At 39.6% G+C, this 25,432-nt stretch overlaps 1 protein-coding gene across 1 annotated transcript in view; it reads right to left on the bottom strand.

The window, feature by feature from the left end:
- Positions 1 to 25,432, bottom strand: part of EYA4 (EYA transcriptional coactivator and phosphatase 4) — a 95,517-nt gene that overhangs the window by 33,007 nt on the left and 37,078 nt on the right. The window contains exons 4-11 of the mRNA XM_014943615.1: positions 25,187 to 25,253; positions 23,117 to 23,259; positions 22,788 to 22,931; positions 21,726 to 21,805; positions 21,187 to 21,349; positions 14,081 to 14,217; positions 12,292 to 12,375; positions 3,542 to 3,631 (exon numbers count right to left, since the gene is read on the bottom strand). Coding sequence (XP_014799101.1) covers positions 3,542 to 3,631; positions 12,292 to 12,375; positions 14,081 to 14,217; positions 21,187 to 21,349; positions 21,726 to 21,805; positions 22,788 to 22,931; positions 23,117 to 23,259; positions 25,187 to 25,253 — 908 coding nt within the window. The remainder of the gene's footprint in view (positions 1 to 3,541; positions 3,632 to 12,291; positions 12,376 to 14,080; positions 14,218 to 21,186; positions 21,350 to 21,725; positions 21,806 to 22,787; positions 22,932 to 23,116; positions 23,260 to 25,186; positions 25,254 to 25,432) is intronic.

The following is a 25,432-nucleotide window of genomic DNA, read 5'->3' as shown; positions in this document are numbered from 1 at the left end:
AAAAAAAAAAAAGAAAAAAGAAAAAGCAGGTGGTTTGAGCAGATTTGAGGTAGTTCTCCATTTTTCCCAAAAGAAGTAGGAAATTGGTGGTACAACACAAGACCTGAGTTTCCTTGTAAAACAGACCAAACAGCAGGGAGGAAGGAAAGAAGGCAAGCTCTCTGTCACTTGAAATGTTAAGTAAAAGTTAACTAAAATAAAATTAAGTAAAGCAAAGTACTTTTTTTGTTAAGGTAAAATACTTTTTGCATCAGCTACAGCACTGGCTACACTCAAGTCACAGTGGCTCACTGTCAGTCCAAGGTCAAAACTAAGAGAAAAAAAAATGTATTTCCTATTACTGAGAGCACAGGAAAGGCATCGAGGTACAATTAACTGGCTTTTGCTTGAAACGATACTAATTTAAATTGTATCTGAGTGCAGTCAATTCTCTGCAGCAATTTTTAGGGCCTGAAAATTTGAGAGGACAGAATTAACAAATCATCCATAAAAATTATCCTCCTGGAATGGACAGTAATTTCATTATCCAGTAAAAACACTGACTCACCACACTGAACACAAAAATGTTATTACTGAGGGGCTATTCAGCACTATGCTTTCTCAGGCTATACAGAACACCAATTTTTTTGTATATATTTCAGCCCCTGTTAAAACTAGTTTGACCTGACCCTCAAATTCTGAGAATTACCTAAATCCTATTTTTTATTTCTCATTTCCATTTCTAATGAGAAAAAAAAAGATGATAAAATATTACTTAAAATATGGTAGGACTATCATAAAAATGGAAATGTAACTCAGTTTATTTGAAATAAGTATTCTTTCTTACTTTATTGACCTGGGAGCAGAGAGGGATAATGGAGTTGGATGGTTCATGTCCAAATTCTTGCCTGCAATTTGTAGAAATTGGTTTTTTTTGCATAGCGTGACCTACCAACATTTCTAAAAGCTGTCTTAAAATTAGTACTGAGATAGGGAGAAAAAAAAAATTTCAATTTATTCCTTACCTGGTTGAGAACAGAATGCATTTAGCCCGGATATTATTACAGAACTGAGTCCCAGCTCTAAGCATTCTTTAGGCACATGAACTTTCTAGAGCAGCAGACTCCTATTTTCATGGCAAAACACCAACTGCCCTCCCAAGCGATACTTCTCAAGTGGACTAAAATTTATACACTGAGAATGAAATAGCTGGAGAACAGCCTAGCTTGAAATCAAAGTGCAGCTTGGCTGATTAGAGCACGGGTTACTGGGTCAGCAAGGAATGTCTCAGCAGATCGGAATTTCTGCATCAGCAGTCACTGTAGTGAGGCAGATTTGCATAGAGGAAGGAAACCTTTATTTTTTTATCTGAGAGCTTTCAATAACTTGGTTATTATTACTAGGCAGTGGTATGTGGCATTTGCAACCAAGAAAGGCAGCTTCGAGGACGTAATGACTGGAGACGATATTCCAGGAATATAGATTTGTTAGTAGATTATAGTTGTCATGTCTGGAGCCATGAGGTTTATTGTGGGATGAAGATGAAAGGAAGACAGAAGGTATGGGATCTGATGGCTCAGCATTAAAAAAGTGAGATGATGAAAGGACAAGTAATCTGTCTAGTGAATAAAGGCCTACTCACTTCCTCCAGTGAGAACTGAAGGTCTTGTGTTTTGATGGCTGTGACCATCAGCAGTTCAGCCCTCACCTCCTCTCTCCCAGGGAGGATGGAGAGAGGAAGAAAGAGAAGGAGAGATGGAGAGAGGGGGAGAAGTGAGGGAGAGACACCAAGTTTTATGAGGAGTGGCTGAGGGAGCTGGGGGTGTTCAGCCTGGAGAAAAGGAGGCTGAGGGGAGACCTTCTCACTCTCTACAACTCCATGAAAGGAGATTGTAGCGAGGTGGGGGTCGGTCTCTTCTCCCAAGTCACAGGCAATGGGACAAGAGGAAATGGCCTGAAGTTGCTCCAGGGGAGGTTCAGATTGGATATTAGGAAAAATTTTTACACTGAGAATGTTGTCAAGCCTTGGAATGGGCTGCCCAGGGAAGTGGTGGAGTCACCAACCCTGGATATATTTAGAAGATGGGCAGGCATAGTGCTTAGAGATATGGTTTAGTGATGGGTTTTGTCAGTGTTGGGTTGACAGTTGGACTTGGTGATCTGAAAGGTCCCTTCCAACCCAGCAATTCTATGACTCTAAGTCAGAACTGGGAAATTCTCAGAATTCATTACACAGTCATCATGCAGATGCACCGTAACATTCAGTAATGGCCACGTGCTCTACATATTTAAACAGACAGATTTATTCATCTGCATATTAAAGGATGCCTCTACGTGCTTTGGCACAGGATGCCATGCAACTATATCGTATTTGCTAAGAACACAGAAAATCATTATCTGCTTGCATATGCCAGAATGTGTGCATACAGCTCATCTCAGAACAAGAAGATTGGAATTTTGGTAATCTCTTAAGATAGTTGATTTTGGAACGCAGATGCATTCTGGGTTAGAAAAAACTTAATTGCATATAGAACTTGGTTTAATCAAATCAAATTGATTGAGGTATGAGATTCTCCAAAACAGTCCCCAAGTAGTACTTCTTCATTTATCTAAAACTGAAAACTGTTTGGATACTGTTGAAGCTGGTGAAAGCATGTCCAGGGCTTTTTTTTCTCATAATTCTGCTGCTGGAAGGAGGAAGTGCTGCTCAGGTATAGGGTGAAGTAGATTCCAGTTTCTTGACTTAAAAAGAGCCAAGGATAAGTGATGTTTGCAAGGGATGACAAAGACAACCGTAGCCTGGTACCTTCTGGTTTCCTTACTGCCTCCAGTCGATGAAGGAAGTGCACACAAGAAAAATCGATGTCCCAGTCAATGGAAAAATTTTACTTATCCTAATTTTTTTCTATTCACTCACCAGAGACCTTCCTCTGGCATTTTAAATAAAACTTCAAAGTCTTCCAACTGCCATTAGTGACAAAATATCTGTTCACAGAGGGAACTCTGGGATCGATTCTGAGTAAGAAAACAACCAATTTAGACAGGTGAAGGTCTAAAAAGACCATAGTTTGATGTGAGAACTGTTTTTTACACCTGCAGCCTTTGAGGCAAATGAATAATACTCTACTCTGAGCAAGAAAGAGGGGCCTGTGGCCAAAAGGCTACTCAAGTATGTGAAGAGAAGAACCAGAGTGATCAGATTGTGGCACCCACTGAAAGCACATGTAGAGAACTTCAAGAGAAAGAATAGGAGACATGTATGTCCCCCTCCTCCTGGAAATGCCTGCAGACAGCTCTAAAATCATGGAAACTGCAAAGCTGGCCATAGGACAAAGAGAGGAAAGGGTAGTTTGCAGATTCCCTCTCTCATCCAGTTTCATGGATGCCAGAAGAAGTGCCACCAGAAGTCACTGCCACCCGGCTAATCTCTCTCTCATTAGAGTGTGACAAACCCAAAGTCTAGATAGGCAGAAAATGTCACGTACAACAGACACCAGTGCACAGCAAACCCACTACGTTAAAAAGCCAGGCGTAACGAGGTTTATGTTCCTTTGATTCTTACCTCTAAATCATTAAAAAATAAATGCGTGTCAGCAAGATTAAAAATCATTTCTTCCATTCGCAGTCCAAGGGTCACTGCCATTGGTGGATCCTTAAAAAACAGAAAGGAAGGTTAACTCCTGGAATACCTTTAAGTCATATCAGAATTACTTTACAAACTGCTGTATACAAAGTGTTTTGAAAAATTAACACTGCAAGAAATTTCTCTAAAATCCTTTCAGTATTAAGCTACAAGAAGAGACTGCTGAACCTGTGTGGGAACATTTGGGGAGCTGGGGAAGACGAAACATCAAGTTTTTTGAAAGTCAAGGCATTTGTAACCCAGTTAAACTGATAGAGACCAGGTGGCCATATGTAAACCTGCATAAAAAAGGCTGTAAACAAGGAAGGAACTTCTCACAAAAGATATACATAAGAAAACCAATATTTATTTTAATAAGAATACATAACATTTTTCATCCCTGAGCCTTTTATAAAAATATCTAAATATCTTGCTTGTCAATTGTCAATTTGTGGGCAGAAAAAGGCTGAGTCACGGAGCACTAACTAATTTTTCTGATCCAATGCACTGAGTCAGCAGCAGAGGTAGGAACGAAATTATTCCGTGTGACACCCAGTCCACTGCACAATTCCTCTGATCTCTCAGCTTTTCTTCCCAAATTTTGGGCACACAGAAGTCCTCTCCAAGGTCTGCTAAACTGGACTAGGAAAGGTAGCCATCTCTACCAAATGATTACTTTGTAAGCAATTATCCTACACTGTGACAGGAAGGTGTGATTTAAGAGGCCTTTCCAGTTTCTATTGTCTCTGCTCCATAAAAATGCAAAAAGCAGTCTGAATTTATGCTCGTTTTCCCAAATTGGGTTTCATTTTGGATAAAACATCACTGCCTTGCCTGAGCTTAGACCCCTCTCCCTTATTTCCCACCCTTTCTGCTGCTCCAGTATGTATCCTCACACCCTGTACTAGGTCCTTCATCCTTCATTTCTCATGAAAGACAGGAATCCTGTCCCTGGATGAGATTAATTCAAAATGTTGCATCTGTTCATAGGTCAGCTTCCACGCTATCAAATCACTCCACCTCAGCAAGATACCACAAATCTACCACTCTGCAATAACACTTAGTCTGAGAGCGTTTAGCGTACAGTAAATGTGAGATAAGGAATTTAACTTTGCTAAGCTTGCTAGGACAGAGGTTAAGCCAATTTGCATAGCTTACATTTGTTTTAGAATAAGAATGCTCAAGGACAGTTCCTGATGTTTAGCTGACACCTGGTAACTAGTTTTGTCATTGCCTTAATCATCTGCCCGAGCTTGTGGGGTTCAGTTAACTTTTTTATGCTTAACGTACTGCAGTGGACTTTTAAAATAGATGTGATCCTCTTCTCATTAAAATAAGAAAGAAAAAATTCTGTATTTCATCATTTAAACTCTGATTGCCACCAGCAAGCTTTTAGAAATCCTTTCTTAAATACCTTGAGATTAAAAGTCTAAAAGTTTACCAGGATCTGGCAACAAAATCACACAAAACCTCAAATGATCATGTGTTAGTGCTAGGATCAAAGGCTTCCCAATCAGGATCAGACGTCCGCTACTCCAGGGCTTCACAACGACAGAATAAAAGATGGCTTTTGCCCTCAAGCACTTACAAACTAATGGTAAAATCTGAAACATGGACATATTTTGACCTCTGCTTATAAGAAAGTCAGATGTGAATAGGAGAACAGCGTACAAGATATTGTAATGACCCAAAGTTAGACCCAATTCTCTGGCTGTGGGAGGAAATGTTTTTGTGTTGACCCTTGAACTGGTCTAGACTACCTTTCAGAAGTGAAAACCAAATGCAGTGCTTAGTACCGTAACCTCATCCCCTAAGCCTTCTGGGGTCACAGTCACTGGATCTCAAAGTCACGCGGCCCAAGGCAGCAGCAAGTGCAAAGGTCATTTTTCCAAGGGGATGATTAAGGAACACACGTTAACAGATTTGCAAAAACTCGTGTAAGATACTTAGGACACAAATCACCAAAATCCTCTGGACTCATGAGATTCCTCATCAAGCCATAATGCTTTTATCAAAATGTCATCACATATAAACATGTGTTTCTCTCTCCTTTCTTTAGTGTTTTTTTTTTTTTCTGTGCACAGTAAATTATAAATTTTTCTTCCCAGATACAATATAATAAAAAGTATTTGCAATACGCTTCTTTACCTCAATCCTATGAACTCTAAGGCATGTGCATAACTTTATGCACAGGTGGTAACTCATTATTATTTATGTGAGTTTAGTTATTCACTGGAGTGCTTCCAGGACTGGAATCTCAGACTTTCGATTCTCAGCCTCTTTTTTCCCCTTCCTGGGTAGAAGCAGACTTAAATGCGGAAATTTACTATAACATATTCCATTATAATCCAATTTATTTTTACAGAAACTACCAACTATGTATCACAATTTCCTGCCTTGCCTAGTATAGTTGAAAGACATAAATGTGACAAAGCTTTTTATGATTTTCTCATTAGTAGTATTTTTGTAACCAACTATGCCTGACTTTATTACTGTTAAAATGAGATTTTCTATGTTCCCATTTTGACAAAGGCATGTGTAGGGTATTGCTAGGTACTATATGTAAAATAAAATAAAGCAAAGAGAATTCATTTCAGCTCACCATGAAATCGGTCTGGGATCTCCCCATAACAACTTCTGCTAAGAAGAGTCGCCGGAATTGAGTTCTCAAGACAAGAACAATTGTTCCTTTTATAAATTGGCCAAAACTTGTGCTACAACTGTTTAACAAGAATTAAACATCACGCTCCAGCTCTTTGCCGTGTTAAGTTCATTCCTTCACATATAAAAATAGACAAGAGAAGGCGGTTTTGCCAGGGTCTTGTGGTTTTATAATGTTTGCACAACGTGGAGGAACATCCCAATCATCGTTTTACTGTCTTTCAACTTGCCGCAGAAGTTGTGGGCTGACTCGAGTGGCACAAAGAACTGAGTGTTGAAAAGAAAGCAAGAGACATGTGCAGCTGATAGAGATTTGGGCAGAGCAAATCGAGAAACCGAATAAAAGGCAGACTGAACTTCTGCCAAAAATGGCATTTTGTGCCTCTCTGCACAGGCATACACAAAAGAGGAAACAATAAAAAAAAAAACAAACCCAACTATCTGGAAGTTTTCCCCAGATAATTTGCCGAATAAAGAAGCACAACTCTTTGGCCCTCAGAGGCCTGATTTTAGCCAGATATCATTAGCGTGCAAAAGAGTCAAGACTGGCTACAGCCCTTCTGTGTACCAAAATACAAATGACTTGAGTTACGTTAGTATGAAGGCACTAAACTGGAGCCAGACTGTCTGTCTGTGGACTTCTGCACTAGACTGGTCCATCCACCGGAATGCCTCCTGGGAGACTAGGTAAAAATATCACGGGAGGACCAATATTTAAATGTTTTGACTAAGAGAGAAGTGACTGGAATAAAGCCCCCAAAGCTCAGTGTCCATTAGTGGAAGAAAAGTACTTAATGTTGTCTTGGAAGGTCAGGTTTCAACACAAGATGTTCAAAATAATTTAATTTCATGGAAAAAGAATACAAACATACAAAGCCCCTTTATAAAATCTCAGAAAACAAATGGGTAAATAGACTGCCAGCTAGATTCATTGTGACAGGAATTTGTATGCATGAAGCCTTAAACAATAAGAAAATAAACAGAATAATATTGTAAAAATAGATTTTCAGTGGGTGGCTGTCCTGAACAGACTTGCACAAAAACTTGCACCTTCTGGAAAAGGTGGAAATGTTTAAGTACCAGTATTTTTAGCTTAAGGACACTTCCCTACATTATGTAGGAATCTCAGCTTTAAGTTCAACTCTCACTCTCTCATAGGAGACATTGGTCCCAGGAGAGCTTCACATGGGTGGCAATGGAAGAAGATAATACATCTCTTCTTAATAACTGTATCTGGTGGCTGATGAAGGAAAACTCACGTACTCCACAGGGAGTTTCTGTTCCACACTCTCTACAAGGCAGTAGGAAAATGGACTCAGCGGTCTCAGACAATGAAGGAGTGAATGGAGAGGACAACTGGAGGTCATGAGTGAATGGAAAGGACAACTGGAGGTCATGAGAGAAACACTATTAATACAGGCAGACAAAAGTGTATTTATGAGTGAATTTGGGAATATCCTCATGGGCACTAATGGTGAAAAAGTTTTTTTGTTTAATGACTCGAAAAGCAGAAAGTGAGCAATATGCCCTTCTGAGCCCTTCCCAGAGAAGGTTAATGTGGCCTCCCTGGCCACTTTCTGTCATTGGCAAGGCTATCAAAAATATACAAATGTGATCACCAAGTGTGGATTTGATTTTTTGCACTTGGAAATTACATTCTCTCCCTTCTAAGGTCACAAGGGACCTTCAACTTTTTTTTAACCAGTTGCACCTTGAGTCACAGCATTTATCTGGGCATCCTTGCCCTCTGGATTGACCTTGGAGAAATGAATGAAATATAAAGCTCAGAGGTAGATAAAACTCCAGCTTAATCAGCCTTAAGTCAGCAAGAAGAGCTGGAATGCAATGGAACAAAGAATACACACTGTTCACAGGGAATAAGAATGTACCTCATAAACTTTTAACAGATGATGACATCTCCTAACACATGTCCTGTCACATCAACAAATCCTCACTTAAGAGCTCAGCATTGTAGAAAACTGTATCTGCCAACTGGTGCTCAGCTGCAAAAACCATCATCAGCCACACAAGTCATAACATAACAGCTCAAATGCCGATGTTCATAATTTGCTACTGCAGTAAATAATTAAAAATAGAAATGCATTAGTTTTATGAAGTACGAAGCAGATGAGCAAACGGGCTGAACGACAAGAGGCACTCTTACTGCTGGGAGGCAGCACGGTTTCCCTGGAAGTTAACAGAGGCATAGTGTAGTTTTTATTCTCTTTTTATGTTAGGTCTGACCAGCCCAATAAAATATCTACACCAAAAGTCAGACAGAAACACCCCCAGGTAAAAAGCAGCAAGCCACAGAATATTCCTCCGGATGAGTAATGCATTGACCAGCCTCTGGCCAAATTTCTCCCACTTCTGTGGAGTTTAAAGCTCTACTCTATTGGTGCCCAAACAGGAAGCAGCCATTTGCCTTGTGATTCAAATGAGATGCTTACAGCTGCATCCAACGAGTTAAATAATCTTTCAGCAAATCACTAGTATTGTTTTTAACACGGTTATTCTAATTCTGAAATCAAATAGTTACCACACCACACAAAATGCTGAACGAGTATATACCAAGGACAGTGTGCATTCTCAGCTTCAGAAATCCTCAGGCATAAGTCCAAAGTCTTTCTCTCTTGAAAAATATATGACCTGAAACCTGCCTGCTGGACCCAGGCCTTCCCACATGATCTCTGCCAACGAATGCCTCCATTCCCTATGGCCATGTTGGTTTGCTCTTCCTTTTTCTCTCTTACTCCAACCCTTTGTTAAACTGTAGAAATCTTTTGAAAGAGAAACTATTTGTCTCCTGGCATCGCTGCAGCCCTCAAGGGTTCCTGTACTCATCCACTGGTCCCTCCACCTGGCCATAATAGCGTGATGGCCACCTCCACATGCTGCACCTCCCCTCGCTGTGTTCCCTGCACAGCCTGAATTCCAGCAGAGAGGAGGAGAAATCACCAATTTCTGAATGTTTTTCTTTCACCTGGTTACAGCAAGAAATAGGGTAAAGAGCTAGTGGAAAAGAGGAATGAAGGTTTATGTGTCGAGGAGTAGTTGGGAAAGAACTAAAGGTGAGTAGCTTTGCCTGTCTGTTCCTTCACACTAGCTCTAAGCCCAGCATCTCACCTCTTGAAAGTATGAAGTGAGCACGTTTGGTATTAAGAAGATGCCTTCCCTTAAAGCAATGTTCACATTAAAGACTCACTAATCTAATTTAGAATATTGAAAAATGGAGGAGAGGGAAAACTCTACTTTTCCTCTGATTTTTTTTTTTTTTTGTGTGTGGTTTCTTTTTTGGGAGTAACCTGATTATGTTATACAAAATGGGCTCACAAATAAGTATGGAAGAACACAGCATGCACAGCTGAGCATCTGTGTGACGTTACCCACCTTTATTTTTTTAAAATTAGGTAGCAAATCACTGCAATTAAATAATTTAGTATCATCATTATACTACAGTATCCTGAGATTTTTGCTATTGTGAAGTAACAATTTTATACCACCTTTCTGGGCTAAACAGCTTTTTGAAAACCACTTTTAAAAGACCTCTGTGCTCTCAAGACTTCTGCTGAGAACCTCACAATTCATGGACTATTTATTCTCAACAGCAACCCAATTCTCCTAACAATCCAGACTTCTGTCTGGATTAAGACTTTGTTTACGGATGAGAATCACGTGCAGAAAAGATAAGGGTCACTTCTGCTGAAGAGGTCATCCACCAGACTGACTGAGGTCCAGCTGGGCTATCTTTCCTTTCTCCCATGGCTAACCTGAGGCACTTGGGCTCTGATACATCCCATCTTAAATTCAGGCAACCCTTCCATGACTTGCAAAAGTTATATCCTACTCATGAGTAGCTCTCCCTGTATTCCCTTTCCGATTGCTCTAGTACCATTGCAGTCAACAATATATATATATTTGAGTTACTCATTACCTTCCCAACAAGTTCTCTATAAATACGGCAAAAGTAGTCACTGCAGGAAGGAAAAAATCAACTACTTTTATTTTACTGTCTCTGGAAAGGAAGACATGTTCCTACTTGTATGGATGCCATGTATCAGTACAAAAGAAAAGGATTTTTTCTTAAGAATTCCTCTCCTTTTGCTTCATGGTTGTTCACGACAATTGTTTACTGATCTCAGCAGCATAACTACATTAATTTCACTTGCCCTTAAGAAATTCTTGGCTTATGCAAGCCAACTTTATCTGCTGTCAGTACTATTGGCTGTTAATCTGCCAGCACTGTTACTAAGGGCTCTGTATGGAGAGTGCTCCATACTGCAGATGTGCTCTTAAAAGACAATGGTACTGGGATTTTTTTCAAATATCCTTACTTACAACAAAGTGAGAAACCAGGAGGAATTACATTTCTGTTGCTGTGTCTACTCTAGGACAGTTTTCAAAGTTACTTATAAATGTTTATGAGCTACAAAGTGTGCTCTGATTTTTAAAACTTTGTATTAAAGTTGACTTTGACTTTATTCATGTATTACGGGAGATGGCACAGGAGATGGAAACACCCTAAGGGCACAATCAAAAAAGGATGAAAGGAATGACGACCTCACTGTGGCAATTCAGCAGCTTCTGTGGCAGTCTATGGGCAGTTACATAAATGTTCATGTTCAGCTAGGTTTCTCTCTGGTTTTGATAACTGTAAAGTTAGAAATGGTTCTGACAAAGTTGTTACAGTGTTTGAAAAACAGCAGAATACTGAAATGTGTGCTCATTTGGCACTGTGAAGCTGCAAAACAAGCAAAACAAGCACGGCTGTTTTTCACAATACATGAATAACTACCCTTATCTTAGCATTCCAAAAATTCAGATTTTTGTCTGGGCCTGTGAGTTTTTCTATTAGCTCTCTCTTTTAATGACCACAAACAGCTGTCTCTAAACACAGAGGACTGGCCCATCAACGATCAGAATCCACAGGACATTGGACATTTCTAACCCACTGGCCAGGGAAGTGTGCATGGAAAGCACTTCTCTAATGTACTGTTTCTCACATCCTCTTCTGGAGTGTCTGATTCTGGCTGGAACAAAGAGGTAGGAAACTTCTGCTAAACAAGGCCTTTGCCTGACGTAGTATGGACAGGGTTACGTTCTTAAGAAGAAAATACCTTTGTGTAAATCACACCTGAATGGCACAATCCCAGGAAACTTAGTATATACCAACATTCTTCCTGTCCATCTTCTTCCCATCCATACATTTGCCTTCATTTTTTGTTTTATCCAGGCCTTTAGCTCTACCCCTCCAGCAGCACGCTCCTGCTGCTACACGTTGGTCTTCCCACCAGTCCTTCTCCCTTTGCCTGAGCACCATCCCCTGGGTTCCCACCACTACCCCAGCAGGACTCATTGTTGATCTCCAAGGGGAGCTCCTACAGGCTGCAACTGCCTCTTTCTGCCTCCTTTGCTCTTCCTCCTCCTCTCCTGCTCACTGCTCCGTGACCTGAACTCCTTTTGGATCTCCTTGGAGGGGAGAGGATGTGTACAACTCTCTGCTTGGGAGAGGGATTCACTCCCCAGCATTACTCACCCCGGAGCCAGCCAAGGGAACCAAAGATTCAATGGAAAAAGTGGGGAGTCAAAGAATAACATCTGCAGCTGGTGCTGAAGAAAGTCTGTCTCTTATTTGCTCATTATGATTCATCAATTTCCCTGTAAATTCACCCATCGCTCCAGTTTATTTCTTATTTCTTCCTCTACACATCCCAATATCCAGTTATTTCCATTTGCCCGTTATCTCTATTATCTCCCTGCAACATCTCTTCCAACGTTCCTCAGGAACTCACCCTTGTTCCTCTAGAAACTCTTGCCTCATTTGCAGCATCTGCTCCAGCCTTACCTCATACATTGTGCTTGGGGTCAGGGTCTCATTACTCTCCTTGACTTTGTTACATTAAGCCTCTGGAAACGGGGTTTACTGTACACTTTCCCTCTACCTTCACCCAGAAGGTGAAAAACACATTCATGTGCAGGTCAGATAGCTCTGATACAGAGAATTGATGCAGAACTTGTGGCTCACATACCTTGCCATACTTCTGTGCATAGGATCCTGTGAGCAGCGAATGAAAAACTATGATTGTTTCATCCAAATCCCAAACAAATACACGCTGAAAAAAAAAGAAGTGGGGACAGTATTGTTAAATAAATCACATCAAAGTCCCACCACCATCCCACCCAGCTCAGTCCTAAAGTTTATCTAATTGCTTAACCAAGCAGATTTTCTCTGAAAAACAAGAAGAACAGGGTACCATGCATGGCAAAAAGTCAGAAGGAGAGTAACTTTTGAACTCTTCAAACATTTCTTTTTTGTCCCCTAAAAAACTTTTCAAAACTACTGCATAACACAGATTTCCAAAACGTCATGTGGGGGTCAAACAGAATTGATGACTTAAGGATAAACAGCACTCTCAGAGACTTCTCTGCAAGTCTTACTGACTCAAGGCTCTTCTTTATTGCTAAAATTAAGTCTTGGGTAAAAGTGATACATGCCACGTGTAATGTCATACAGAATTTAAGTAATATTGTAGGATAAAATGGGTAATTCTGACATGCCACGTGTAATGTCATACAGAATTTAAATAATATTGTAGGATAAAATGGGTAATTCTAACTCAAACAAACAAACAAACAAAAGAAACCCCTTATATTGGTAAAGGGTTTGAGTTCATTTTCACTTGTAAACAGAAAAAGGAATGGGAAAAGTGAACAAACAAACAAACAAACAAACAAAATAAAGTCCTTATATTGGTAAGGGGTTTGAGTTCATTTTCACTCGTAAACTGAAAGAGGAATGGAAAAAGCAAAATGTAAAAAGTCAAGAGTATTTTTACTGGAAAAAATAAATCCTTTGAAAAACAAAAAAAAATGTGTGACAGTTTCTGTATAAAAGCAATGACATTTATATTCAGTGCCTGGCACTGCAGCTCACCCTCCCACCCCAGGAGTAACTGTGTGGCTGCCCAAAAAAATAAATCCTTTGAAAAACAAAAAAATGTGTGACAGTTTCTGTATGAAAGCAATGGCATTTACATTCAGTGCCTGGCACTGAAACCCACCCTCCCACCCCAGGAGCAACTGTGTGCCAAAGTCCCCGTCTTGTCTTCTGCTGTCCCCAGAGCTGGTTGGTGACAGCAGAGCCATGGGGCTGGCCAGGGCTGCTCCCTCCCGGTGCTGGTTTGGTGGCATCAGGGGACAAGGGGACACACCACACCGATGGGCAGCACGTTCTCCTGATGCCAGGGCTGGGGTGTTTCACACACACTCTGCTTCCTCCTCCTCCTCCTCCTCCACTGCTAACTTCACTAACGCAGGAGTACTAAGGCTATAATTACTCCGTTGCTAAGAGGTCACCTGTGTTTTAAATCATCACCCCATATATCAGGCAGACATATTTCTTCACTAAGGCACCGATCTTGCACCTACTTAAGTACAGCCATAACGTCACCGATGTAAGCTGTCTCGTTGGAATCCACTAATGTTACTTATAAGCCCAAGGACAAACCTGGGCACAAGTATCTGAAAGGCTGTGGCCAGATGATCCTGCATAATTTACACTGCATTCATAAATAGGCGTTAATTAAGCTGAGCAACATATTTGAGATTTCCTGTTCTGCCTAACTTTGTCATAAAGAAATGTCTCATTGTAGGGGTATTTTAAAATAGCAACTAATATCTGTTATATTCGGTTAGTGAGATCAAGCCCATGACGTTTTCTGAAATGCTTTAAGCTATTTCCACAGCTGTAGTTTTTAGAATTTACTTTTCATCAGAAGAAACCTCCGCATTACCATCCATCAGTTCCTGCAGGCATACCTCCAAGTCACTGTCCGGAGGGGGTGATGGATTATTCTTCCGCCCTCTACCCCGAGATTTTGACCCAGAACTCCTACATGTTCTCTCATCAAGATCTTTGATTGGTGTGGAGGGGCTCTGCACTGTGTCAAACTCCCCTGCAAAGTCAACCATTCACGGCAAAATTAGTGTTGGATTTTTAAATGCAAAAAAGCTTTTTTTTTTTTTCCTTTCTTTTCATAGCTAGTCAAGTCTGTATGCAAACTCAAACACAAGATGCACTTAAAAAAAGTCATATAAAATGAAGGATAACATGGTTTGTCTTATGTAGATGGAATCTGCAGATGCCACACACAATTTTGATTTCACCAAGGAAACATTATAAACCTTAGCACAATTAGAGAAAGTTTAAAATGATAACATATGCATGTGCAGACTTACATACAAATACACATGAGCACGTGCGAAATACTGATGTATCCAAGGAAGATGTATTTTAAAAGCCATACTAACGACTTCTAAAACCATGAAGAGCCTTTTAGTTAAAGTAGTTCATTCCCTGTGTTTGGAATTCAGCTGGACTTATTTCCGAGTCCTGTGTTTTACCAGAACACCCTTTGGCACTCGTCCACGCACCAGAACAGCCGGTCAGCTTCCTGCTCCATCTCCTCCTCCCAGGTCACCTGCTCTTTAGTACAGTTCACTTTTAACCTTCCTTCTGCCCATAAATTGTCAGAGGAAAGTCATAATATTAAATGCAATATTGCAGTTACCACCAGAAAGAGAGTGAAGTCATACTTCTTGTATTCTGACCATCTTTCTCTAAGTACCAGCTATTTTCTGCTGTCAGAGAGAAGATGTGCCAGAAGGACCTTAGATCTGGCACGAAATACTTGCTCTTAACACTCGGGCGTATCCCTGACTTACCAGTTTGGCTAGGTTCCCCGGTGCTAAACGACATAAATCCTTCTTCATCATCTATCTGATTAATGATTTTAATTTTTCTCCATTAGAGAAAAAGGGTACAGCTTAGATCTGACATTTACGACAGAGTTTGATTCAAGAGAGTCCTTGTGCTGTAAGTAATTGTGCATTTCTGTGTCACTTTGGTAGTATTTGCTAAAAGAGCTCGTGATGGCATATCAGCAGAAGACATTAACACTTGGTACAAACATTTTGCAAAGAATCACTTATGATGCATCTGATTTTGGGCTGGAATCTGAACATTATTCATTTTTTACAAAGGAGTCATTGCTAAAGTTGCCAAAGTCCACCAGGTAACAGAGAAACTCGCCAGCAGATCAAGACAGTGATTTTTCTGCCCTGTTATGAACTTGCAAGACCATGTCTGGAAAAATGTCTAGTTTTGGGTCCCCAAATACAAGAGAGAGATTGACAAACTGGAATGAGTCCAAGTGAGGGTCACCAAGACAGTTAAGGGGCTGAGCACAGAGATGGAAAGGCTGAGTGACAGAGAAAGAAGAAGAAGCAACAGACAGAAATCACAGCAAGGGATTCATGACAGATAAAAGATAAAAATCCTTCTCTGTGGGAGTGGTCAGGCGCTGGGACAGGTGCCCAGAGAGGCCATGAAGACTGTCTCCCTGGAAACACTCAAAACTCAATTGGACTCAGCCCTGAATAGCATGATCTGTGTTGGCTTGTCCACGATAGGTTGGACAGAAAGACCCACAGAGGTCCTTTCCAACATGAATGGTTGAATGTTTCCATAATCTTCCCTTAGCTGTTCACCTCATTCTCCCTCCACATCAAAGAAGAAACAATTCTAGTCTAACAGGATCTAAGAAAACAGAGACTGCACTCTCAATTAAGAGTCTGTGCCTCATGTAACACAATAGTTAAATTCTTAACCTCTTCCATCATTTATTTATACCTTCCAGTGAACGACATACAGAAGATTATTAAAATAAATACGCTGGGAAGATATATTTATTCATCGTGACTGGAAAAATACCGTTGTATTTCTTGGAAGAATAAGATTTAAGCCCAAAATGTCACATTCCTGAATGGGAGCTCTAGACATGTTGAGGAAAGAATTCAAGATTCAAGGAAAAGGGAGAACAAGAAAAAAAACTTAGTCCCCAAGTCTATTGGTTAGGATATTTACCTGGAGAAGGACACATCTAGATTACACTGCCTTCTCCAGGGCACAATGGTTTATTTGACAGACTGACTGATATATATATGAAGTATAAAGACATGTTTTCGCAATGCAAACTCCACATCCCTGTACCCCCGAATGGAAAGTAATGAATCCTCCATGAAACGGGAGGAAAACAAAGGTGTCTCTCTCACTTCCTGGGAAAGTACTCAAATTGTTCTGCTGTTGCCTGGAAGAAGACACTACTACTTTTTTCTCAAACTAAGTGGAGTCTGCTTCAATGTCACAAAACCAACGCAATTCTCTGCATGTGCAGAACAGAGCCAAACTTTCAGGCAGCAGCTAAGAAGAGATTTTTAGAACTGCAATTTGAGAATTTATTCCATATACCATTTGGGATAGGTCTGTCCTGATTTGGAGAAGGATCATGTGCATTCTATAATAGTTTCTCTTTCAGCTAAAACTCTTATTTGCCAAGAAATGATGGAAAAATGGAGCAGCAATAATGATATCTGATGAATAATGTTCCTATGCTGTTTTTACTTTGTCCCTTCGAACGGAGAGTTCTTGTTGACTAATCATTTCTATTCCCAGCATGGTGTTGATGTCAGTAAGGACACTGCAGGCAGTGGAGCGATCAATAAGGTCATATTTTCTTAGTTCTTTCCACATAAGAAGAACGGCAAAATATAGTTTGGTAAATGCACAAATGTACAAAAAGATGCTTCATAGCCAGAATCCTCATGCAGCAAAAATCTACACTGGCTTCAAAAGAAGTTCTGAGTGTGCGAGAGTTCTGAACGAAAATATAATTTCCTTGATTTTTCTGACAGAGTGGAAAAATTATCCCAAAAGAAAACCCCAGAAATGAAAAGGCAAAAATTAAATAAGTGGAGATGAATGTTTACATTCGTACCACAAATCTTCATATTTATAACATTTCAACATTTTACAACAAAATCAAGACTCATTTCTGTATTAATGTATTAAAACATCTGTTCTCAATGACTGTGTTTACCACCAGAAAAAAACATAAAAAAATACCCCTGTTCTAAATCTTCTCTGAAAGTATCCAACAACTGAAGTAAATAACTTCAATTTTCATTTAGCATGAGCCATTACCAGTTGCTCCAGGCTTCTGCTTGGGTCAACGCTGTACATGATTGCATAATTATCTGTTAATCAGTACTGTAACTAATCACTGTACCTTGTAACTTCTGGATATTTAAAGCCAACTTTATTTCATTACACTAATCTCTAAATCAGAATGAGCAGCTGTCTCTTACTTGAATGCAAGGTATGCATCTATTTTAGAACTGCAGAAGTCAGTAGTGCATGTTTTTTTTGAACAACTGTAGGCTTAATTACTTGATTTGCTTTTTTACTAACAGCAGGCTGTCCGTAAAGGAGCAACTGCATTTTCTTATCCTCCATTTGCTTTAGAAATGAGGTCAATGCTGACAAAAGGAAAACTTACTAAAAATTCAGCCATGTAACTTTAAAGAACGTGAGAAATTGTAGTACTAAAAGTACTGAAAACCTTGCCCTCATGAAGAGTTTCTACAGCAGTTTATATTAGACAGAAATTTTTATTTCAATATTTGAATTTTTTTAGCTTTTTCAATATTCAGCACATGCCTAATAAATATACTTCATAGCCTCCTCCTGCCGGAATTATGAGCAGCATCAAGAGAGCCCATAAAACAAGAGGAAAATGTTAAAACTAGAACATGGAACGACCACTTCATCACAGATGTTCCTATACTGGTTTATGTCCAGTATGAAGCCTTCCATGCCATGGAGACCTTGCAGCAGCTCCAGTTAGAGGACAGGGAGTTACAGCACCACCGTTACAAATGGAGGTGGTCTTTCATAACCAGAATATTGTTTCCCACCTCTAGTTTGATGTGAGCATCCCCTCCTGCCTGTTAAAACACAGTTGTCCCACTTAAGCAGGAGAAAAGAGATGTGGGCACAGGCTGCTTACAGACTTAATGCCATCTCCTGGAGAAGCTGCAAAGGGTAATGTCACTGTGGGGACCAAATTAGAAAAGACCAAGATCTGCTCCATCCCAGTAACGGAATTGGAGCCGATATCCTACGAGTGATTCACCTCGCCTAACTCTGGACATATGAAAGTGAGATGCCAAAACAAGGCTTTTTCCCAGGCTCCCTGCAGAATTTTATCCACCGTAGATTAAATGTACTCATCTAATATACCCAAATGTACAGATCTCCTGAGGGAGAATTCCCTAAGGGTTCTCCTGACTTATCCCAATATGAGAAGAAGTGCCCCTGGAGATACCTATTTGTCTCAAACAACTTGAGAGAAGTTGTGGATGCCCCATCCCTGGAGGCTTTCAAGATCAGACTGGATGGGGCCTTGAGCAACCTTGGTCTTGTGGGAGGTGTCCCCGCCAATGGCAGGGGGGTGGAACTGGATGATCTTTAAGGTCCCTTCCAACCCAAACCATCCTACGATTCTCTCTGGTAATGAGTGCATTTGAAAAATCTTAATGTAGAGCAGGCACAATCCAAACACAGAAGAGAAGTCAATGGGATGGGTAAGGAGCTGAGCGTTACATTGATTTGGGATGGATTAACTTCTCAGCCCCTTCATACTGTCCTTATGGATTGAGTTTTGTTGCATATTCTTAGCAGAAAGAGCAGCCAGAAGATGGCTTCAGCATTTAAAAATCTCTGGGTTTTTTTCTGACTCGTAATGTGTTATTGCTTGTTATGAGTACCAGGAAGAGTAATGTCTATTTCAAATTTCATCTCATTTTCTTTATTCAGTCAATAAATAAAATTGTAACCAATATTAACTCTTGATCTGATGGGTCTTTATTATAAACACAAGAAATCATGTGTGTGGGGAGAGTACTCTTGGCTTTGGTTATTTGAATTAATAGCTAGCAGAGATGGCAGGTTGAAGTGCATTACTGTGTTTAATCCTAGGTTTTGATTGGAGTAAGTCTTGAGGACCAAGTGATAGACCTGTTAGACAGCAAGTGAACACTCTGCAGTACCATCTACTGTATCTGAAGCGATCTCCAAGACATCACAGCTCACCAACGTGAGCTTATTTTTACAGTGACACAGAAGGCATGTCACGCATTCTCAAAGTGGGTGTCGGGCTCCCAGAAGAGGGTCGCGTGATCCGTGCGATGCTTCACAGAAATAAAGGGTACGTGGGCAGATTTCTAAGTTCAGACCCACAACCTGCTTCCCAGGAAAAGCAGTTCCTGTGCTTAAACAATCCACAAACAGGAAAAATCCTTACTGTTTCACGGACGTGAGGCCTTTAATATTTTTTTCAACCTGTTCAAGCTATGTAAGATTCCTTTTCTTTGCCAGTGTTATTCAATACTAAAGGAGTTTGTAATACATGATACATTTGCACAGCATTTCTAGGAAATGCAGATACAAAAGGGAGAGGCAACATGGGAAACACTGTCCAATTTTCTCAAATAAGGATATGGAGGAATAATAAAGGAAAAAGGAAAAGTACTCAACAAAACATCACTTGTGAGGACTCTTCACGCTCTTCTAAAAATACTTCACATATGATTTGCATCTGTTATGGGTGTCCTGCAACTGTTGAAATTTCACTTGATGTCAAGTTACCTCTTAAGCTTTTTCTCCCTAAATTCACATTCCCAGGCTACTGAATAACTTTTTCATCAAAACCCAAGGGAAAGTGTATCTCCCCATATCCATCCCATCCCATCCCACAAACACATGTATACACACACTGTAAAAATCAGCAGTTGTCAAGGAAAAATACAAATTCTAGCAATTAAAATTCCAATGTTTTTAGTAAATTTTAGCAGCTTATATGAAGTATGAGGCCTTGCTTATACTTTTCTACAGGGCATACACTACATCCTAATTCATTAGTTTTCAGTGAGGTGTTGCAGTAGTTAGGTTGAGAATTAGGAAGATTCATACAATGGGTTGATTTTGTGAATAAAGCATATTTCTCCCCTATTCAGAGCCCCCATACCCCACTTTATTAGTCTTTTTGTAACTGCTCACAGGCTGTGGGTAAGGCTCCATAGCTCTTCGCTTTATCGTCTTCATAGCTCTGCACTATGTGTTATTTCAAATACATAATTGTAACTTTAGTCTAGTCCCGTTTACATTAAGTGGGGGAAAATAAATTGGTGAGATGTTAGAAAATCTAGCATGGGAAAAATAAAAAAAGAAATAAATCCATATTAACATTTGCGTTTGCAGAACACATAGAACGGAGCAGGTAAATGACTGGGAACTGGGTTATAAGGATAATGAGAAAAAATGAAGAGCTGCCATTATCCTGGGAATACAACTGTGTAAGAAAATACTGTTCTGTAGTGGATGTGCACAAGGGGGCAGGGTTGGGCAGGCAAATTCAGTCTCCTGATGTCTCCTGTGAACTTTCTGCAATGTTATTTTTTTTAAAGAGACTTGTGTTAAGAACCGATTGCTCTATCCTTTGCAAAATTAGAGAATTAGCAAGCATATTTGTATAAAGCCCCTGGACTCTTGCTAGTATGGCTGGGGCATAATTAAATGAGCAACAGTATCTTGTTTTAAATTCTTTACTGCAATAGTTCAGAACGTGTGGATACAGGAACGTTTCACCGTCAGTAACAGGAGAGCTCAATGAATTTTTGCTCAAAAATTTACTAAAAGTTTGTTTCCGTACAGTTGTTTTCAGTACTAACAATCCCTACCAGACTGTTTTAACTTTTTTCAGGCCTTCTCCTTCCATAGACAACCATTTCACTCTGCAAAGAGCTTTGTTTAACCAACAAACAAACCAGACAGGTTTCCTAAATAATAATAAAAAAAAAAGAACAAAAAACCAAAAAGCTTATTTTGGCTGGTTTGCATGAAAGTTTTGTGAAAGGCATGAGGTAAAAACATCACAAATTCAAAGAAAGTGGCTATGGAAATCTTGTCTTTATACAAGTAGAGAATAAAATGCAAAAATTGTTTTCACCTGCATGTAGATCTGTACCTGGTTGACTGGTCAGGCCAGGGAGAGAGTCCTGTAACTGGTAGGTTGATGATGATGAAGTGCCATCAGCCGTGTTGTTTGAGGTCATATATGCACCATATGTTGATGCTGAGTAATACTGGGCATATTGGTTTTGGCCAAAAGCTGTGTATGATGGATAATCCTAAAACAGCAAATGCAGCAGAGAACTTAATTAAGTAGAGTAACGAGTGATTTTTCCATTAAGTATTTCTAAGTGTGCAATCATACGACTTTTGCAAGAGTTTGGGGAGTTTAGTTTAGATTTTTTTTAAATTTAAGTATATTTAACATTTTTAAATTTAAGGATATTTACTAAAAAAAATACTTCAGCAACCTCCATGTAGTCAAGTACTAAAAGATCCAATGAGGCTCCCACCAGGATTTTGATCATTATCCACAGAAAATAGCATTGAACCACAATGAATCTAATTCAATATAACAGATCTAAATTTTAATAACATCACTGGAGTTACAGAAATCCTTTTGTAACTGACAAACAAAAATATTAATATTCATACCTGTTGTGAACTACTGAAATTTGTAGAATTTGAAACAGAATTGTTTGCATAAATAGTAGACGATGGTGTAAAACTAGAACCTAAAATTAAAAAATACAATTAACTGCAAGGAATTACTTGTGAATCAAAATAAAATTCTAAATACAATATTCCCTGTGAAGATATAGACGAATCAGAACAGCCCGCTTTCATTTTCTGTTTAAACAATAAAAAAACTTGGAATGAAACTTTAAAATAAATGAAATGCTACTTCCCCACACATAGGCACACATTCCTCTTCACACCATGCAGGGAAGGTACTGGCAGTAAGTCATTACACTGATCGAGAAAGCATCTTTCAATTTATTGCAGTGTCTCACCTCCCCTCAAATACTGTTTTTCTCTTTTGCCTGAATTTCTAAGTTCTAACACTTGAGTGTATGTTCAATTATGAAACAAAAAGAAAAAATTTCAAAGAGTATTTTAATGATCCAGGTGTTCTGAATTGATCTGTAATGAGGCATGTCCTTGTTTTCAACGTCAGATGATTCATACCGTAATTTGTAATATTTAAAAGATTAATCATTGTATAAGAAGCTTTAAAATTATCCAAATAAAACAGGTTATCAATGATCAAAGCTTAATAAGTGAATAAATAATTGAATAATAAATGAAAGAATAAATATAAATTAAGGATAAATTCTAAAAAATTATGCTAATTAAAGGAGAAACAAGTATCAAATGACGTCATACTCAGAAACACGGAAACAAGGACAAGTGACTTGTGTATTTTAACAAATACAACAAATGCTTCCAGTCCTGCCCTGTGACTTAACTCCATAAAAAAATGAAAGGTGCAAATAGGGACTGCATTGCATCACCAGATCTAAATTAAGAGATGACCAAAATCAATACATATATGTATATCAGTAGTGGAAAATGCCACTTAGCTTTACATTTTAAAGGTAAAAGTAGCCGCCTGTGATAAATATACTTGCTGGAGCTCACAAAAATGAATGGAAAATGTATTATATATATGAAGGGGGTAGGATGGGATGGGACCTGATGGTGGTGGCCACTCACCTGGCATCTGGTAAGAGTAGGGTGTTTGGCCGGGCTGTGGGGTGGAAAACCCTGGGCTGTAACTGAGGCACCCGCTCTGCAGTGGTGACTGGGTCTGCGAGAGCCCGCTTTCCGTCTTGATGCCTGGCAACATTACACCCAAATCTGTATAAGAAATTAATTTGCAACTCATTCTTTAAGATATTTTCTTACAGCAGGGAAAATAAAAAAAAGAAAGCAAAAAAAAAAAAAAAAACCCAAAAAACCCAACAAAAAACCCAAACAATCCAACAGTCACGTTGGCATTGCTCTAACTTCTACTTAAGGAGAAGTAATAAAGGATGAAATACCGTAAGTGGGTAAGCTGTAGGGCTGTCCGGTCTGGGAGTAGGCTGTATAGACTGCTGGTTGCTGCATTCCTGAATACTGGGTTTGTCCGGCATAGGCAGACATTGTTTGAGCTGCTGGTGTAGAAAGAATGTGTGGATAGGGCCTAAATATCAGGAAAAATAGCATTACTGTGGCAACAAATACTTTGTATGTTGATTCAAGCAATAAAGTAAAGAAAAAGGTTTAAAGATGTCCAAAGGCAGTTCATTATTCTGCCAACTGTTCCTCTTCTGGGATTTATTCCATCCCCCACTGAAATAAGCTGAAAACCATTCCAGCTCACATTCCCCAGGGCACGGTGAGTATTTTGTGCTGTCCCATCACCACAATTTCATTCTCAGGCCACCGTGTCCAGCTCTAGGTGGACCGTGTCACCTCTAAACGGCTTTATCTGGATCTGATCCCTTCGAGCCCGCTTAAATCAGAAAAGCCCTCATGCTTTTTCAATCTAGCAGAAGGAAACTTGGACTAGAAGAATAAAGGAAACACAGAGGTGAACGTTAAAGCTACTACATTATGTCCTCGGTGTATGGTTCTGCTTCAACAGGCATCCAGCCTCTGGCTTCAACAGGAGATGGATCGTGCCCACTGAGAGCAGCACGAAAAATATTGACGGCAATACTTTGGTAACCAGATGGGCTTTAAATGTTTGGAAAATATGGGCTAGGGAAATAGAATGGAAATTTAAAAAAAATGGTCTTTTCTTTATGAATACTGGGGTTTTATAGAGAGATTGAATAAAACCAAGTTTAAAATTTTTTGCCCTCCAGAGTTGCAAAAACATACAGAGAAACATTTGTCTTGGATTGTTTTGTAAGTCAAATAAGACTTTATGGACCAAGAGTTGAATAAACACACTCTGCAGAATTACGCTAACTGAAACCTGGCCATTAAAAGCCATGACTAAATTTCAGAATCTCTTTTTTTTTATTTTATTTTTTCTTTCTAATTAGTTCAGTACAGTTGGCAGCAGTTACTATCAGAAAAGGATTATTCATTAATTTAGATGCCAATAAAGTATAACAGTAGATTAAAAATTCTATTAAACCTTGTAATGTATTTGGCCAAAAGTATCTGATATACTTTGCCAAGACCTGTTTTAAGTGGAATGAGGGCTGTTCTTAGCACAGGCACCTACTTTCTGTGTCAATAAATATCATTCATAGCATGATATGAATGCAAATTTGCTAAAGAAACTTGAAAAAGCCTAATCAGCTACAGTTTCAGTATTTTTTTCTCTGTATCAAAGCCACATAGGCAGTTGTATCAAATACACGGAAACAAATAGATGGCACAGTGGAATCAAGCACCTCCGTGCTCAACACTGGTCGTAGCACAGGCAAACTAATATCCTGCCAACTGCAGCAGTTTCACATAACATCTTTTTTCCCCCCAAAGTTTCCACTCCTGGACTCATGCGATTGCCCAAGAGTTTGTTTTCCTGAAAAATAGGCGAAAGAAATTTTCTATTCCTATCAACGCCCACTGGTTTAAAAATAAAAACATGAGATGAAAAGATAATCCGATTTATGTGATTTTTTTTAAATCTCATGATACTGGAGGAGGAGGAGGAAAGGGTGTTCCTTGACCGTGGAGTGTTTGGAAGTGTTTGGCAACGGGAGGGTGCCAGGAGGGTGCGTGGCAGGGTTACCCCTCAGTATGCATCCTGCACGTGCAACCCTGATTTCTAAATTTAAACTCTGTCATCTTCAAAATATGTCTGAAAAATGGCCAGCACCGTTAAGATGCTGATGTCTGAGAATGGAATAGTCACATTTTTTTTCCTTCTGTTGTGTGCAGGTATTCAAGGGTATTTCTCCTGCACAGAGCAGGGTCTTACTCTGCAGCCACAGGAGGGGAAAAAAAGAGTTGGAGAGACAACTATAACAAATCAGTGCTGGGGCTCCAGTATTTTCCTTCCTCTCTGCTTCTTCTGCTGGTGAAGCCTTGTTTGCAACAAACCACGGAACTGCCCACAGCCAAGGTCAATTCCCTATAAAGGACTATATAAAAGAGGTGCAGACACTAACTTGGAGGGGTAGAGCTGCGGAGAGTACTGGTGCGCTGATCTTGGGCTGTAGCCACTACTTGTTATTACTGCAAAACAGAAAACAAAGAGGAGAGCAGTCAGGATCGTCGCGAGACCAACCCAGCCAAACAGTCTGAACACCCAGGCAGAGAAGTCAATTGAAATGGACAGCTTTTCAGCAAAGTAGATGTCACCCAAACTGCAACAGCTTCATACAAAAATTAAAAAACTCCCAAATCAGTCATTG

Source organism: Calidris pugnax, unplaced genomic scaffold, assembly GCF_001431845.1.
Source record: "Calidris pugnax isolate Ruff unplaced genomic scaffold, ASM143184v1 scaffold119, whole genome shotgun sequence".
NCBI lineage: Eukaryota > Metazoa > Chordata > Aves > Charadriiformes > Scolopacidae > Calidris > Calidris pugnax.
This window is presented reverse-complemented; position numbering and strand designations above follow the sequence as displayed.